General features: G+C 38.8%; 1 protein-coding gene across 2 annotated transcripts in view; it reads right to left on the bottom strand.

The window, feature by feature from the left end:
• DENND6A (DENN domain containing 6A) overlaps positions 1-16,760 on the bottom strand; it is a 57,778-nt gene extending 41,018 nt beyond the window's left edge. For both annotated transcript variants that reach the window (XM_034998043.1, XM_034998044.1), the window contains exons 1-3: positions 16,472-16,760; positions 2,197-2,235; positions 2,057-2,099 (exon numbers count right to left, since the gene is read on the bottom strand). In XM_034998043.1, the coding sequence (XP_034853934.1) occupies positions 2,057-2,099; positions 2,197-2,235; positions 16,472-16,711 (322 nt within the window). In that variant the 5' untranslated portion in view covers positions 16,712-16,760. The remainder of the gene's footprint in view (positions 1-2,056; positions 2,100-2,196; positions 2,236-16,471) is intronic.
• Between the last annotated feature and the right edge of the window lie 584 nt (positions 16,761-17,344).

The following is a 17,344-nucleotide window of genomic DNA, read 5'->3' as shown; positions in this document are numbered from 1 at the left end:
GGATAGCAGGTGGAGGAAATGGAGGATTGGCAAGTCATTCCACTGGAAATCCCAAAAGCATTCTTCTTTATCTGTATGCCAGAGAGTCTAAATCTTGTTTTACTTTTTTAAAGTGTGCACCATGGAAATAAAACCTAGATTATGATTCTTTCCTAAAGACTACTCTACGTACCTGGATTTCCTTCCATAACAATAACAGCTATTTTGGGAAAAATTAAATCCACTTCAAAGTTGGCACAGGAATCCCAACACGCATTTCATAAATATATAAGTGAAACAAACTGGATAATCACAACTGAGACTAGCACTCTCAAATACATATAAAACTCACAGCCTATTGTTGTCTAGATTAATGTTCATCTCCTAAGATGGCAAGATGTCTGTTTTTAAGACCTTTTGTCAATTTTATTTCTACAAATCCACCATACTTAAAGTAAAACAAACCCTACTTCATTTGATGTGCAGCTTATAAGGAAGGCATTACAAAACATCTGTACGTCACTCAAGTGCCTAAAATACTGAACAAATTCTGATTTACATGGATTACACTTCTAACAAAAAGGGACACAGGGAGAGACTGACTACAAAACTAAAAATAAAAAAGGCTATCCAAACACCATGTAATTAGCTTCTTAACCTTGAAGATCATGCAGGGAGGTGAAAAAAGCCATGAAAACCAGCTGTGATCTGAAAGAGAAGAGTGTTCAGTGTAATCCACCATGCCTCCAATCATGTAAAATCAGTTCATCCTGTAATGCATACAACTCAGCTTACCCTGAGTCCTGGAAGTCCAATCCAACACTCACTATATTCAGAACTACATGTGTGGACTTAGTAAGGAAATGAGGAATGATCCTATAGGACCTCTCTATCATTATTTCATTAATAGGCAAACATGCTAAGAGATTCCAATAATTCCAGGTTAGAATAAAAGCCCTACTGGGATCTCTCAAAGGCTTTTTTTTTTTTTTAAACCAAGACACCATTTCTTTTTTACATAATTCCTGAAAGCTGAGTTGCAAATGTATAGGAAAGAACTCTGGAAGCATTTATAAGGTAAGGAGAAAATATTTTTTAAAAAAATTAAAATGTCAAATCTCCCAAATCAGATTAACTAAACTAAAGTAACAGGATATTAGAAGTAACCACAAAAGGAAAGGGAACTGGAGTGCCTTTGCTTCATAGGGTTCTAACTGTGTGTGGTCTAAGATGTGGAATGTTCTGGTCACTAGAAGCCTGAAAAGCTGTTCTGAAAGGGAAATATAAGGGGTAACCTGAAAGATTTCAACAATTAGGACCACACAAAGGGAGAGTTTGAAAAAGACCAGCAAAACCAAGCTTAGTAATAATAGCAAACACTCACATGTTGCTTTTTATATGCTAACCACTATTCCAAGTGCTTTACATATGTTAACACAAACTATTACAAGTAATTGATGGCCATGCTTCATAACCAGATTCACCCTGTTGTGTGTGTGTGTTTTTTTTTAACTCACTGCTTTAACAGAGTTCTTGGTAAGCTTCCAAATCCTGAACTGAAAGTAAACTACTTACTATAAATCCAAACATACCAATGTTGCTGGTTTTCGATCTCTTCACTATTGCAAGTTTATTGCTCCTTGATGTTTTACTTCACTACAACATAACAGTTATTTAAAAGTTGAACCAACTAAAATCAAAAAGACATAACTGGCATCATAAAACTAAGAATTGCAATCAATGACTTGTTAGGCTGAAATTGAGTCTGCATTCTAATATTCTATTTCAATCCATTTTTATATATTAAGGTATAATCAATATCCTTAGTATAAAATTCAACAAAAATACCATATGAAGGGGCACCTGGGTGGCTCAGTCGTTAAGCATCTGCCTCCGGCTCAGGTCACGATCCCAGGGTCCTGGGATCGAGCCCCGCATCGGGCTCCCTGCTCCGCGGGAAGCCTGCTTCTCCCTCTCCCACTCCCCCTGCTTGTGTTCCCTTTCTCGCTGCATCTCTCTGTCAAATAAATAAATAAAATCTTAAAAAAAAAAAAAATGCCACATGAAAAATAGTTACCTGAATTTGAATCTGGAAAAGACAAATAGCAAATATTGGTTTTCTGAAAAAGAAAACAAAAGCTATATATGCTGACACACACACCAATAAAGACAAATAGAATATAATAGCAGACTATACGAAGCAGTATTTTTACTTACTTCTTTATCAGTAAGTTTGGAATGTTGAGGATAAATTACCTGGAAGAAAAAGAATTAAATCTTATTAGACAAGTATACTGAGTATATATTATAGACATTAGCAGGTACTTCTAATGCCAGTTGGCTATGGTCAAAAGTTTTAAGAAATAGTTCACAAACTTCAATAATGACACATGGGAGAACCTGGGAGAACTAAGTGGGATTTACATTAGGAAAATAATTTTCTGAGTCAAAGTTACCTCTAAAAGAATGGTGAAATCTTGGTTTATCAAGAAAATTTACCACATGAATTACTAATAACTTAAAGCTTATTGAGTCTTTTCTTTGGAAACCTAAAATCTAAAGAGAATTTGATCAGCTGGGTGCTACTCAAGAAATAATGATTTTCAATCGATTCTAAGAAGTAATGTGAATCACCAGCTACTTATTCAAAGAAAAATTGAAAGGAGAAAATAATTATCCATAGTTTAAGAAATCTCAAAGACTATCTCCCACCATAAAGTCTATCCTAATTTCCTCCAATCCCTTTAAATAATCACTGCATTTTCTTAAGACAGGTCAGTAGTGATCACAACCACCTTCTGAGGGAAACTCCTGCCCCATAGCCCCTGCAAAGGAAGCAAGAATAGGCCAGAACAGCTCCTGTCAGAATAAGCACTAGTAAACACCAGACCCAAAGGCAGCAACTCTACAGGCCAGTCTACCAACTACCTAGATGTGGCTGGGTGTGAAAATTCTGCCCAAAAGAATACCAGTGCTCAAGTGGACCAATCCATACTCTCTGGGGAATGTAAAGAAGAAATAAGATTAAGAGCAGCAGGTTAGTGGCTGATAACAAAAAGGGGAGAAAACAACACAAAGAGTAGCTAAATTATGTTAATGTTGGGTTGCTAATGTCGGGATCCATGACTTCCCACTTCTGGAAGAATTCATGAGTTCTTCCCATTTCCCAGCTGCCCAAGAGCCTAATAATCTTCCATTTCCAGATATAGCATATAGTAATATCACATTATAAACCGTATTAAAGTGGTTTCACACATTTCTTTCACTTAGTTAGTCCTCACAATAATAGACAAGGCCAATAGTGGTATCCCCTTTGTATATATAAGAAAACTAAAATAAGAAAAAAGATGGGGAGAACTAATACTTAATGAGCATCTTCTGGAGTTTTTAATTTTCACAACAATTCTGTCCATTTTCCCTGTCTTTACAGAAGAGGGGGCAAGTTCATAGTAGTTAAATAACTCTTCTGAAGTTTACCTGTTTAGTAAGTGCCAGAAGTAGGGCTTGAACTTGGGCCTGTCTGATTCCAAAGTACACAAGCCACCATTCTCCACTCCACCCTTAGCAGTGATCATTACTGGGCAATCACAGCCCTCTTTCCCCGCTACCTAGGATGTGGCATATCATCTTTCTCAATCTGGGGCTGTGGGGAGGGTCTAGAGAGCTGATACATTACATGAAAACCATCTACCATTTCTAGAATAGAGAATGACACCAAAGCCAATATTCTACTTACTCTGCTTTCACATTCTGACCTACCTAAATTAACCTCTGTCTCCACAATTCCTGAAGGCAAGAATCTGGTCTGTTTTGTTCACCACTCTACCTTTACACCTAGAATAGTCTCTGCTGCATAGTAAACACTAAAAATATATTTCTTCAGTAAGTGGATATACCCTCAAATTAGTTCAACAACTCAATATTTAATAATATGTAATTCTTCTTCACACGTACATAGATCTCCCTTGCTTCACCTTGAGACCATTTTACCTTGTTACCTTTAAAGTAGAAATGGCAAACTTATAACCTATTTAGCCTTATTTTATGAAAATCTCATTACATGTAAATTATACCAGAGTTATCATATTGGTAAATTTAGTGGCCTGTAGTAATAGCTTTATCTTAGACTCTAAACTCAGTTTTATGTGAGTGCCCTTCAGATTTTTCTTTCCTGAAATTAAAATATGAACTCAAAAGCAAATATACAAAATTTCATTTTTTTGTTACATAAAGACTTCACAGTGGTTCCTTTGGACTTTGGTTTCCTATGGTTTAAAATACCAGCATGACAATATAGAAAAAAATGTTGGTAAATTTTACCCATATATATGAGTACCTTAAATATATATAACATGTGTATATATATCTGTGTGTTTGTGTGTGTGTATTTAAGGGGCTTATGTACGCTATATATATTTAAGTAAGCTAAAAAGATGTAAGAACTACATAACCTATCAAGTCTGCCTTTTAAAAACTCTGTACTAGATTGTCAAACTATTCTAGAATTTCATTTTAATGTACCCTCTTAGGACTGCCCAGTGTTTTATTTTGGAATAGATACGATATTCAAAAAGAAGTAATGTATCTTTATATGCTATAGTTATGAAAATGTCCACAGAGTACTTAAGATCAAAAAATAGAAAAAAAATCATACTTAATTTTAAAACTTCAATTAAACTCCCTAGGTAAAAATTTTTTTTAAAAACATAACCACTGCCAAGTATCTCAAACTGCACAAATTGCCACAGTTACTAGATTATCTATGTACATACTTTATCTTGTAAAAAAAAAATAGTATAAATTTAAGTATGGGCAATCAATGTTAGTTTAGTCAGTTAGCTCCTGATAACTATACAGGCATTAATCAACTGTGGATTGGCCCCAGTACCTGGAGACGCCTCCCGCTTGAAGCTTCCTCTCTCCACAGCTCAAGTCCAGGCATCTCTGTCCCCCAGGCCACTGGCATTCCTGGGAGGCATCAAAGGGGGACAGAGAGCATCAGCTAATGTCACCCTGGTTCTGTTACCTATGTTAAGATCTTCCATGTTATAAGAAATAAGGGAGAGGTGGCCAGGTAATAAGCCAAGAAAAAATAAGTTTTATTTGATATCCTTATTAAGGCCTAAAAATGATGACATAGCATAAATATTTCACATCATGATGTAATAGGAAAAAAGTACCCCAGAAAAAATATTAATGTATCTACTGGAAAATAATATTACAAAGTGTTTTAAATCAGGTTATTCTCTTCAAAGGTATGTCTACCTGCCACTTGCCCCTGCACACCCTAACATTCCCACCTCAGTGTAGGAGTAATTACGGTCCCAGGAGAAAGAAAATTAGGAACACCAGTTAACTTACTGCTACCACTTGGACATGGGAAAAATTCATGCCTGCCATGCATCCCACTTATCTGTGAATGGGTACCTGCCTTTCGCCATGTCACTCAGTGTCTGTTTCCATTGCACAACCCTACCTCGCATCTCAGGCCCAGCAGAGACTACATTCCAGGCCATCCCAAGCCTGCCTTGATCTTCTACATAAACATTAACTCACATATAAACATCATCAAAACATAATTAAAAAGAGGATTAATTCCAAACCTAATAAGAACGCTGGCTGGCTCTCAGTCCGTGGAGTGTGCAACTTTTGATCTTGGGGTTATAAGTGTGAGGCCCACATTGAGTGCAGAGATTACTTAAAAATAAAATCTTATTTAGTTACTTATTTTTAATTTTTTTTAAGTAGGCTCCACACCCAGCATGGAGCCCAGTGCGGGGCTTGAACTCACAAGCCTGAGATGAAGACCTGAACTGAGATCAAAACTTGGATGCTTAACCAACTGAGCCACCCAGGTGCCCCAAAAATAAAATATTTTTTTAAAAATTATGTCTTCAAAGATTAGATAATAACACTCATTACAAACTGAAAATGGAAACTGTTTACAGGCAAAAAGACAAGTCTACATTTTTCAACTGGTTATGTATCATATAATCTTTAAAAACTGGCTGGAAAATATTTTAAGATAAATTAAATATAATATCTCTTTTAAAAGTCTTTTTAATATGAAAAATAAAGCAATGACACCCCAGTAGCAGTAAGCACACCTAACACTGAGATGCTGATTGCTAAATACCATTCTGCAATAAAAAGAATCAGGGCTTCTTAGGGAGGTAGCTGATTACAGGGCTGGGACAGGAGAAATACAAGATGAGCCTGGAGCATCTTGTGGTGCCAGAAAGGAAAAGTTCAAAAAAAGGAGGGCGGCATGATTAGAGGACAAAGGAGCCAACCTAAAAAGGTACCAATGCTCAAAGCTGGAATGATTTGATTAGCAAAACAAATAATGATAGTACTAGATTATAACCCAAATAATAAGTATCCTTGAGTCCATACTGATATAGATAAATGGATGGATGGATGAGAGAGAAGGGACAACTCTTCCTCATAAAAGAATTCCAACTAATAAATATAGGAGTAAGGAAAATAAAAAAATCACTATTAGAACACCAGAATAATAATTGCTACAGGTAAGATCCACTTATGGACGCTAGATTAGCAGGCAAAGTTTAGAAAACAAGATACTGCCCAGTTTCAATCTCTAACAAAATAAACACTTATTAATTACAAAGAGAAAAACAGTAACTTTATAGTGGATAAACATGGCAGACATCATCTCAACCAAGTGATCAAGGTTAAAATCGCCAATAATGACACATTTTAATTTTAACATCCTGTACTTCTTGATACGATGTCCTGAGAAGGGCACATCATATGTGGGGTATTCTTTTTTTTTAATTAAAGATTTTATTTATTTATTTATTTATTTGACAGAGAGAGACACAGTGAGAGAGGGAACACAAGCAGGGGGAATGGGAGAGGGAGAAGCAGGCTTCCTGCTGAGCAGGGATCCCAATGTGGGGCTTGATCCCAGGACCCTGGGATCATGACCTGAGCCCAAGGTAGACGCTTAACGACTGAGCCACCCAAGTGCCCCCATATGTGGGGTATTCTTCCCAGTAATTCATAACCTCAGACTAATCATGACAACGTACCAGAAAAAACAAAATTGAAAGACATACTACAAAACATATAAACATTATTCCAAAGTATCAAGGTCATGAAAGACAAGGAAAGATTGAGGAACTCCACAGATAGAAGACAACTATGGAGATATGATACCTATATGCAATGTAGAAAACTGGATTGGATCTTCAAACAGATAAAGCACATTAGTAGAAAAACTGGTGAATCCCAATAAACTCTTGTTTAGTAAATTGTATCATGCCAATGTTAAATTCTTAGTCTTGATTATTGTACTATGTTTATGTAAAATGTTAACTTCAGAGAAAGCTAAATGAATTACTTATATAACTATGGAAGCCAAAAATTATTATCAAAATAAGGTTTAAAAAAAGTAACACCTCTACTTCACATCATATATAAAAAGTAACCCAAAGTGGATTAAAGACCTAAATGTGAGAGTTAAAACTACAAATGTCTTAGAAGAAAACACAGGAATAAATCTTTATGGCTGTGGATTAGCCAATGGTTTCTTAGACATAATAAAAGCACAAGCAACCAAAGAAAACATAAATTGGACTTCATCAAAATTTAAAACTTTTGTGTTTCAAAGAACACTACCAAGAAAGTGAAGACAACCCACAGAATGGAAGGAACTATTTGCAAATCATGTATCTGATAAGGGTCTAATATACAGAATATATAAAGAATTCTTATAATTCAATAAAAAAGTCAAATAACCCAATTTTTAAATGGGTAAAGAATCTGATTAGACATTTCTCCAAAAAAGATATACAAAAGGCCAATAAGCATATGAAAAGCCACTTGACACCATTAGTCATTAGGAAAAATGCAAATAAAATTATAATAAGATACCATCCCACATCCACTAGGATGGCTGTAATCAAAAAGACAGACAAGAACAAGTGCTGCCAAGATATGGAGAAATTAGAACCCTCATATATTACTAAGGGAAATGTGAAAATACAGCCACCCTGGAAAACAGTTTAGCAGTTTCTCAAAGAAGTAAACATAGTTACCTTATTACATAGCAATTTCACTCCAAGTGAAAACATGTTCACACAAAAACTTATAAATGAATGTTCATAGCAGCATTATTCATAATATCCAAAAAGTAGAAAAAAATCAAAATTTTCATCAAATGATGAATGGATAAACAAAATGTCGTATTTCCATTTAATGATATAAAATTCAGCCATAAAAAGGAATAAAGTACTGATATATACTACAACATGGATGAACCCTGAAAATATTATACTAAGTGAAAGCCAGACAAAAAAATGCCACAGGTTGTATGATTCCATTCATATGAAATGTATAGAATAGGAGAATCCACAGAGAAAGTAGATTAGTGGTTGCCAGGGCCTGGGGGTAAGGGGCAATGGCTCATGACTGAAAGAGGACATAAGGGAAATTTCTGGGGCAGTGATACTATTGTTTCGTGATCTCTAGGGTAGTGAAATGGTATGCTCACTTTATGAAAATTCATCAAACTCAGGATTTATATGCTTTCCTACATGTATGTTATACTGCAATAAAAATGTTTACAAAGTGGGAAAAAATGGCCTGACCATCACAATACCAACACAGACTGGGCCTCAGTCTAAGATTCCAGTTCACTCAAGATCTAAACTAAATTATGCTACTGGAAAATGTAAATCAGTTTGAACATGGAATGGACCATGAAGCATTTCTCTTATTAATAAGAGTGAAGTTTAGATACAATTGTCCATGTTTCACATCATTCATCATAGTAAATACAGAAAACATAAAGTACTTGTGAATGGACTAACTGGAGGGGAACATCCCAGATTTCTCCACATTGGGGTTATATAAATAGAACCAGAAATCAGTAGCACTGAAGAAGCCCCTGTACAACCTGGGAGCCTAAGCTCAGATCACTAAAGTTTAACTCTCAAACCACAGAACTACGTCAAGCTAATATGAAGTGCTCCAAGTTCACAAGGAAATTTAAAGGCCATTATTAGTACCTGCAAACACTCCTATTATAACCCCCATTGGTTAATGGCCTACCATCCATGCCAGACTGGAAGCTCAAGGAAGGGAGGATTCTTCAAGGCTTTATCTCCAGAACACAAGAGTGTCTGGATATGGTAGTTGCCCAATAAATATCTGCTGAATTGATAGCTCAATGAGACAGTCTAGCAACATACAGTTACACAAAACATCCATTTTGATTAAAACGGTAAACTTGCTGAGGATCAAATACTGGGGTTATGGAGCACCCAGTTTAAGAGGGAAAGAAACAACCCTTCACACAACTGCCTTCACCCTTCTCAAAAAAAATAAACAGAAACTTTGCTAAGATAAAGAAAACTGTAGTGACTACCTCAGGCTCCACCCCGCTAGGGGATAAAGGGGAATAAGCAAAACGCGGAAGTGAAAAAGAAAGGGGAGGGGCACCTGGGTGGCTCAGTCGTTAAGCATTTGCTTTCAGCTCAGATCATGATTCCAGGGTCTTGGGATCGAGCCCCACATCGGGTCCCTGCTCAGCAGGAAGCCTGCTTCTCCCTCTCCCACTCCCCCTGCTTGTGTTCCCTCTCTAGCTGTGTCTCTCTCTCAAATAAATAAATAAAAATCTAAAACAAAAGAAAAGAAAAGAAAAAGGGGAGTCAATTCTCCTAACTGCTCTTCAAAAAATGGCACAGAAGTTTGCCTTCACCCCACAGCAGAGCTGTATCTTCAATTTGTGTGCTTGCTTTTAAAGTGTGAGGCACCTGGATGGCTCAGTCAGTTAGGCATCTGCCTTCGGCTCAGGTCATGATCTTGGGGTCCTTGGATCAAGCCCCCCATCTGGCTCTCTGCTCAGCAGGGAGTCTGCTTCTCCCTCTCCCTCTGTGTTCTCCCCCTCTCAAATAAATAAATAAAAATAAATAAATAATAATAAATAAATAAATAAGTGGGGGGGCTGAGATCAGTAATCCAAATGAAATCATGACTCACACAATATATTAATGATAAACTGTCCTGCTTTTTATAGATTAATTAGGCTGAAATTATTTTCAGCAAGAGGTGGAATACAATCTATATGTACATACAAATAGGCTGTCATAGATTATCAGCAAATGAAACCTAATAAACTTGATTTCCAGGAACTGCTTTATTTTTAAGTTTGTTTTATTTATTTATTTATTTTTTTTTTAGTAATCTCTACACCCAACATGGGGCTCAAACTCACAACCCCAAGATCAAAAGTTGTACGCTGTTGTGACTGAGCCAGCCAGTTGTCCCCCTAGAAGTGCTTTAAATACTTGTGATTCACATCCAAAACTGTGGGCTTTTTTTTTTTAAATCAATTTAAAGCAAAATAATTGGAGCAAGAAAATAGCCAAGAACAGTCCTACACTGATGACTGAATGTGCAAGGACACTATAATAAGGGACCAACATTTGGGCATGCATTAATTCTTACACGCATTCTCTCTCTTAGTACCTCCAACAACACTCTAAGGATATTATTTTTCCACTTTATAGTTGAGGGAAATGAGACTCAGAAAATTGAAGACACTGGCCAAAAATCAGACAACTAGCAGACGTTCAAAACCCCACAGCTTGTGCTCTTTTCACTAGAGGGAGAGAGACAAGCAGACTCTATACTGAGTGTGGAGCCCGACTTGGAGCTCCATTCCACCACCCTGAGATAAAGACCTGCATCGAAATCAAGAGTTGGATGCTTAACCAACTGAGCCACCCAGACGCTCTCCCCTTTTTAAAAAAAATTTATTAAAAAAAAATTATTTAAAAATTATTTTTATTTTTGTTTATTTTTTTTGAGAAGGGAATGCAGTTGTGTGAAGGGCTGTTTCTTTCCCTCTTAAACTGGATGCTCCAAAAAAACAAAAAACAAAAAACTGGATGCTCCCAAACCTCAATTTTGGACTGAAATTGTCCAAAGAGTTGATAGGTAAAGCCTTCAAGGGCGAAAAGCTACTAACAATGCCTCAATTCTTATAAAATCAAGGACTAGAGAGGTTCAGGAGGTGACCTCAAATTACAGAAATGTCAACTTCCTATGACATTCTATAAGTTCATGTGATTTTTTCTTAGTTTTAGAGCAGTGTTATTAATTATATAATCCTTTTTTTTTTTTTAGTTTCAGAGGTAGAATTTAGTGATTTATCAGTCACATACAACATTCAGTGCTCATTACTTCCAGTGCCCTCCTTAATGCTAATCAACAGTACATTAAAAGGATTATTCACCACGACCAAGTGGGATTTATTCCTGGGCTGCAAATCAATCAGTGTGATACACCACACTTATAAAAGACAAGAACCCGGGTGCCTGGGTGGCTCAGTAGTTAAGCGTCTGCCTTCAGCTCAGGTCATGATCTCCAGGTCCTGGGATCAAGTCCCGCATCAGACTCCCTGCTCCACGGGGAGCCTGCTTCTCCCTCTCCCACTCCCCCTGCTTGTGTTCCCTCTCTTGCTGTGTCTCTGTCTGTCAAATAAATAAATAAAATGTTTAATAAATAAATAAAAGACAAGAACCAGATGATCCTCTCAATAGATGTAGAAAAAGCATTTGACAAAATATAGCGTCCCTTCTTGATAAAAGCTCTCCACCGTGTAGTTCATGTGATTTAAAGGCTCTCAAAAATTCCTCTCATTCTCTCTCAAATAAATAAATAAATCTTTATTTTTTTTATAAAGATTTTATTTATTTATTTGAGACAGAGAGAATGAGAGAGAGAGAGCACATGAGAGGGGGGAGGGTCAGAGGCAGAAGCAGGCTCCCTGCCGAGCAGGGAGCCCGATGCGGGACTCGATCCAGGGACTCTAGGATCATGACCTGAGCCGAAGGCAGTCGCTTAACCAACTGAGCCACCCAGGCGCCCCAATAAATAAATCTTTTAAAAAAAAAAAAGAGGGGGGCATTTGGGTGGCTCAGTCAGTTAAGCGTCCAACTCTGATTTTGGCTCAGGCCATTATCTCAGGGTGGTGGGATGGAGCCCCAAATCAGGCTTCACACTCAGTGCAGAGTCCGCTTGTCCTTCATCCTCTTCTCCTTCCCTCTTTCCAACCTTCCCCCTCAAATAAATAAATAAAATAAATAAATAAATCTTTAGAGGTTCTCAGAAATTCAAAACATTTCTAAGATGTGTGTACTGGTAGCAAATAACTCTCTACACTATAAAGAAAAAAGAAAAACCACTAAATATCCAAATTAAGAAAAATGGTTAAATAAATTGTTCCATAAAACTGTACTTATGAAGAGTCTTTAATGATCTGGCAAATTGTTTATGAGAATGTTTATCAATAAAAGCAGACTCTGGGGATGCCTGGGTGGCTCAGCTGAATAAGCATCTGCCTTTGTCTCAGATCATGATCCCAGGAACCTAGGATAGAGTCCCACATCGGGCTCCTTGCTCAGTGGAGAGCCTGCTTCTCCCTCTGCCTGCCGCTCCCCCTGCTTGTGCTCTCTTTCTCTCTCTCTGACAAGAAAATAAATTAAAAAAAAAAAAAAAAAGCAGACTCTGATTGTAGACCTGTTTGGGGGACTGCTGCCCAGCCCATACTTTGGAAGTGTCCCCTCCTTTTACAAGTGGCCACTACTGTCCCAAAACGCTGTCTCCTGACACAGATGACTGAACAAAAGGGAGCACCTGACCCATGCTGAGCCAATCAGATACTCCGGTATTTGAATTAAGCTTCAGCCTGGTTCCAGAATACAAAAGTAGAGTTTGGCTAAAATCAGTATCACAGTAATCCAAAGTCAAGAGAAACTGGGGAGCAGAAACTGAGACCCTTGCAGAAGAAGCCAGCCTCAGCACAGAGAATGGAACAGGCTTGCAGAGAGAAGCGGAGACAAAAGACCACACAGCTCCTGAGAAACAAAGGCAAAAAGCCTGAGGCTTTCCAAATCCCATGAGGTTCATTCCAGCTTCCTGCAACTGGGTTCCAAGAGACTCCTTACAATCAATCTTTTCTCTTAAATTTGAGAGCATTTCTGTTCCTAACAATCAAATTAATTGACAGACATGAAATTATGTAAAAAAGAAAAAGCATTAACGAAAATGTCAACTATTAATAGCAGTTGTTTCTTAGTATAATTATGAGTGATGTTTTCTAATGTTTATAATTTTCTTTCTTGCCAAGTTTTCAACAATGAGCATATTATTACTCAATCAGGGGAAAAAAAACTTGAATAAATGAGGCAATTCTGGATTCAGATAATTAAGGCTTTACTACATAATCAGGTAATTTTAGAGCTGGAAATGACTTAGAGTATATAAAATCCAGAGGATTTGAAACTTTGTTCCAGAGGACACACGGAATCTGTGGTGATGCTCTAGGGCCACTCTGTGGGAAAAGGAAGCTGAGTACACCTCCTATAGTCAACACCTCTTGTATTTTCTTTCCAACTTAAAAGATACCCTTCATTGTCCCCTTTACCAAGGACAGGGCCTAACAGACATTTTATGCAAAATAGGCCACTCCCCTAACCACACAGGTCTTCATCGGATTATTTGCCCCAAACCAGGCCTGAGAAGCTTCCTCTGGTGTCTCTTCATTGAAGGGGCTGAAAAGGGCAACTTCTCTACCATAAAGATTATAGAAGCTAAGGAAATAAGTCGCAGGGAGCATGAAGCACGAACAAAATCCCATAAAACAAGAGCATAAGCAAGAGACTTCCAAGTTATGGGCTCTAGCCATTTTATGAAGCCCCAATAGGTTTGTATCTTGAGTATCTTGAAAAATCTATTGCCTTACAGCAAGTTTCCTTCCTCTGCTCGAGCTATAGCTTAGTTTCTGTTGTCTGCAACCCAATACACACACACAGGCCCCATCTCAACCATGTTAGCCACTGAGGTCCCATATTAGATTTTTATTTACACAGGGAAAAAAGTTCCCCTGCTTTAAAAAAAAAAAAAAAAAAGGTATTGCTTCTACTAGCACAACTTCATTTTACTAGTGAGAAAATTAAGGTTCAAAGGCCTTGTCTTTACAAAGCAAGTTAAGGATTCTCTCCACTGAAAATGAAAAAGGGAATTTCAATACTTCCCAAATACAGACTTACATAGGTCTTACTGAGTCACAGATACTGTTCCAAATGTTTCACCAGCATTAATTTATCTAATTCTCACAGCAATGTCCTGATGCAGGTACTGTTACAGAGGGAGTGTGAGCCAAGCATAGTAATATGCCCAAAGTCACAGACTCAAATCTAGGCAGTCCAGCTCTGGAGTCTCGGTTCTTGACTGATATGCTATACTGTCTCTTTGTTAAGGATTTAAGCTTAACCAAGTGGTACTGTTTATGCATTTGTTTAAAATGTGCAAATGGTACTTTCTGTCACAACAGATTCTTACATCTCTTTCAACCCTAAAATTCAAAGATGTGATGTCACAGGTGGCTTCTAGGATATTATAGTCCAAATTTAGTTTTTACCTATTCTTTAATTAATTTCCCTTTTGAGTCTCCATGGTTATGCATTATAGGAATTGGGGTTAGAGCTACTTTATGTCACTTCTCCAACAAAAGTCTACGTTCACGTTCTTGTCCCATTACAGCCACCCCACCTGTCCATTTTTGGCCTGGATAGGGCCATATTACAAAAGTGAAATATATTTTTCAACTATTTCATTATATTTATTACTAACTTGTGTTCCTTTTTCTTCTTTTAAAAGTGGCAAGGTACAATATTCTACATTTCTCGCGAAAACAAAACAAAATTGTGTTGCAACCCATTTAATGTGTTTATCTTTCTTTGGATCCTTTATTAGGGAATTTTCCCCACCTTCATCCTATGCCTTCTAAAATCAGTGATTCTTAATCTGGGAACAGTGGAAGAGAAGATCCACAGATGACCCCCAGATAGTCCAGAGAAGTATATACACAATTCTGTATTAGCAAGCATTTTTGTAACGGAGTTCATATTTTTTAAAAAGATCCAGGATGCAAAAAAAGTCAAGAACTACTGACCTAAAGTAAACTGTTCAGTAGCATATCCCATGGGAAATGAAATTCAAAATAAGTCCTTTAATGATTCACCTTTTTGTAGCATCTCAATTATGCTAAATATTGTTTATTTGGCCAGAAGAACATACTTATAAATTATGTCCCAAATGATGAGAGTCTACAAGGATCTTCTTCAGTTACTTTAAAATACAATCAACAACAACCCACTCCGAGGTTTATGGTTAAATTGTATTTTACTACATATATAACTTCAGGTTAACATGTCAATGTAAATGATAGATGACTTATAAATCTCTAATTCAAAGTCTTTGGAAACTGTTGTTTGCCTCAGTAAGATAAAGAATTGTTCATGTATTCATTCATTCTATCAAGTACGTATGGAATGCCACTATGTACCAGGCATGGCATTTGGCCCTATCTGCTTCTGTGATTTATTCTCGGTTCCCCTCTAAATTGTAGTCTAAATCTACAAATAACAGGTTAAAGCATTTTGTTCATATTTGTATGCCCAGCAACCAGCATAATGCTTAGATCTTAGTGGAAACTTAATGTGTATTGAACTGCATAATGATAAAACAGAGAAGACAGGCTGAATACAAAAGCAGTAGCTTCGCTTTAAGAAAAACCTCCCTGCCCAATTTTCATAGCTAACTTATGCCACTCAAGTCTGAATGAGGTGGTTCATTAAAATCTGTCATCATCACCAAAACAAACAGACAAAAATTTTCTAAACATACCTCCTTCTAATAAGGTTTTCCTTGGATACAATGACAAGCCATGTCTTATGCTACAAAAGGGACCCTAAACAATGTCAAGAATAAATAACATTCGAAGGCCTTTCAATAAGGCACCATAAAGATGTAAAACTTGAATGATTCACAAGCAAGATGAACTATGAAACTATGTTCATCTTGATAACAGCTTTCAAGCCAACTGTTTCAGAAGCAACATCAAGGAATAATAGAAATGATTTAAAAAAGAAATACTAGAAATGAGGAACAAAAGGGGGAAATGGAGAAAATCATGCTGAGATAAGCATTTCGGCTCAGGCTGAGTGGAATGCTCTCAGAATTACTGGAAATGGCCAAAACGGTCTCGGAGTCTAAAAAGTTGGTTGTGTGAGGTCTGGCTATTATAGTTCACCATATGTCAGGGGCATTATCCGCGTCTTCAACAAGTCCCCAACATCCTGCCTGCAGCCTTCTCCGGGTGCCGCTAACCATGTTAGTTACTCCTGTGACACCGGGTTAAAAACAAGATCAAACAAAAACGAACCTCAGCAAGTATTTAGGAGGGGCCTAGAGATTACTTTTCACCCCTAGCCGCTGCCCACGATCCTCCCACGGGAACTGCCAAGGGACCGCAGCCCGGCCCGACAGGCGGAGGGGCGGCCGGCCACGCCCGGAGGAGCGGCAGCCGGGGTCCGCGGGCCACACGCTCTGCTGGGGCCGCCCAGGCCAGGGGACCCGGACGAGGCGCCAGGGGCAATGTGCGGCCGGGCCTCACCTCCACGGCTTGGCCCAGCTCCAGATCGAAGCCCACCACACACACGCAGTGCAGCCAGGCCGAGAAGCCGTCCCAGCGCAGCAGGCCCCGGCCGCGGCCCTCATCCTCTTCGTTGTCCTCCGGCGTGCCTCCCGCCGCCACCACCACGGCCGGCGCCCCGCGCTCCTCGGCCGCCGCCACCGCCTCATCCAACTGCCCGCGGGAGCCAGGCCCCGAGGCTGCCAGGCCCCGCAGAGCCATCCGCCTCCCCCTTGCTGTTCGCGCCGCCTCCACTGCAGACCGCGCCGCAGAGCGCACCCGGCTCTGCGCAGGCGCAGCCGCCGCTGCCGCAGCCGCAGCCGCCGGGGACGGGCTCGGCCGGGGTGGGGCCAGGGGCGGGGCCAGGGGCGGGGCGGGGCCGTGTGCCACGTGACCCTGGGAGCCCGTCTCCACGCTGGTGCACCCTTGTGCCCGCGCAGACGTGGGGTTATCTTACTGGTGCTTGACCGGGATTGTGAAGCCAGCTCTGACATCCTTGTCTTAAAGCTCTTCAAGAGTGGTTTATGAATGCTGATACCCTTCTTCGCAGTCCAACGACCAGGGGAGGAATTATTCTTGGAAGGACACGTTCATAATTATAAGGTATTATTAAATTACTACCATGGTGGTAACGGTGGTTAACATTTCCTGAACACTCACTCTGTATCAGTTGATGTGCAAGCAAGTACTTTACAAATATTTACTGTGTTGACTCTTCGCATCATGACCAGTAGGTAGACTTAATTATTTCTTTTTTACAGATAAGGAAATTGAGATTCTGAGAGGTTACATGACTAGCCCAACAAGTACTACAACTTTGATGACGGCTTTCAGTTCACTCTCTCCGTCTGCTGA

Source organism: Mirounga leonina, unplaced genomic scaffold (genome assembly GCF_011800145.1).
Source record: "Mirounga leonina isolate KUSES-001 unplaced genomic scaffold, KU_Mleo_1.0 Mir_94, whole genome shotgun sequence".
Classification (NCBI taxonomy): domain Eukaryota; kingdom Metazoa; phylum Chordata; class Mammalia; order Carnivora; family Phocidae; genus Mirounga; species Mirounga leonina.
The sequence above is the reverse complement of the archived record's forward strand: the minus strand, read 5'-3'. Positions and strand labels throughout refer to the sequence as shown.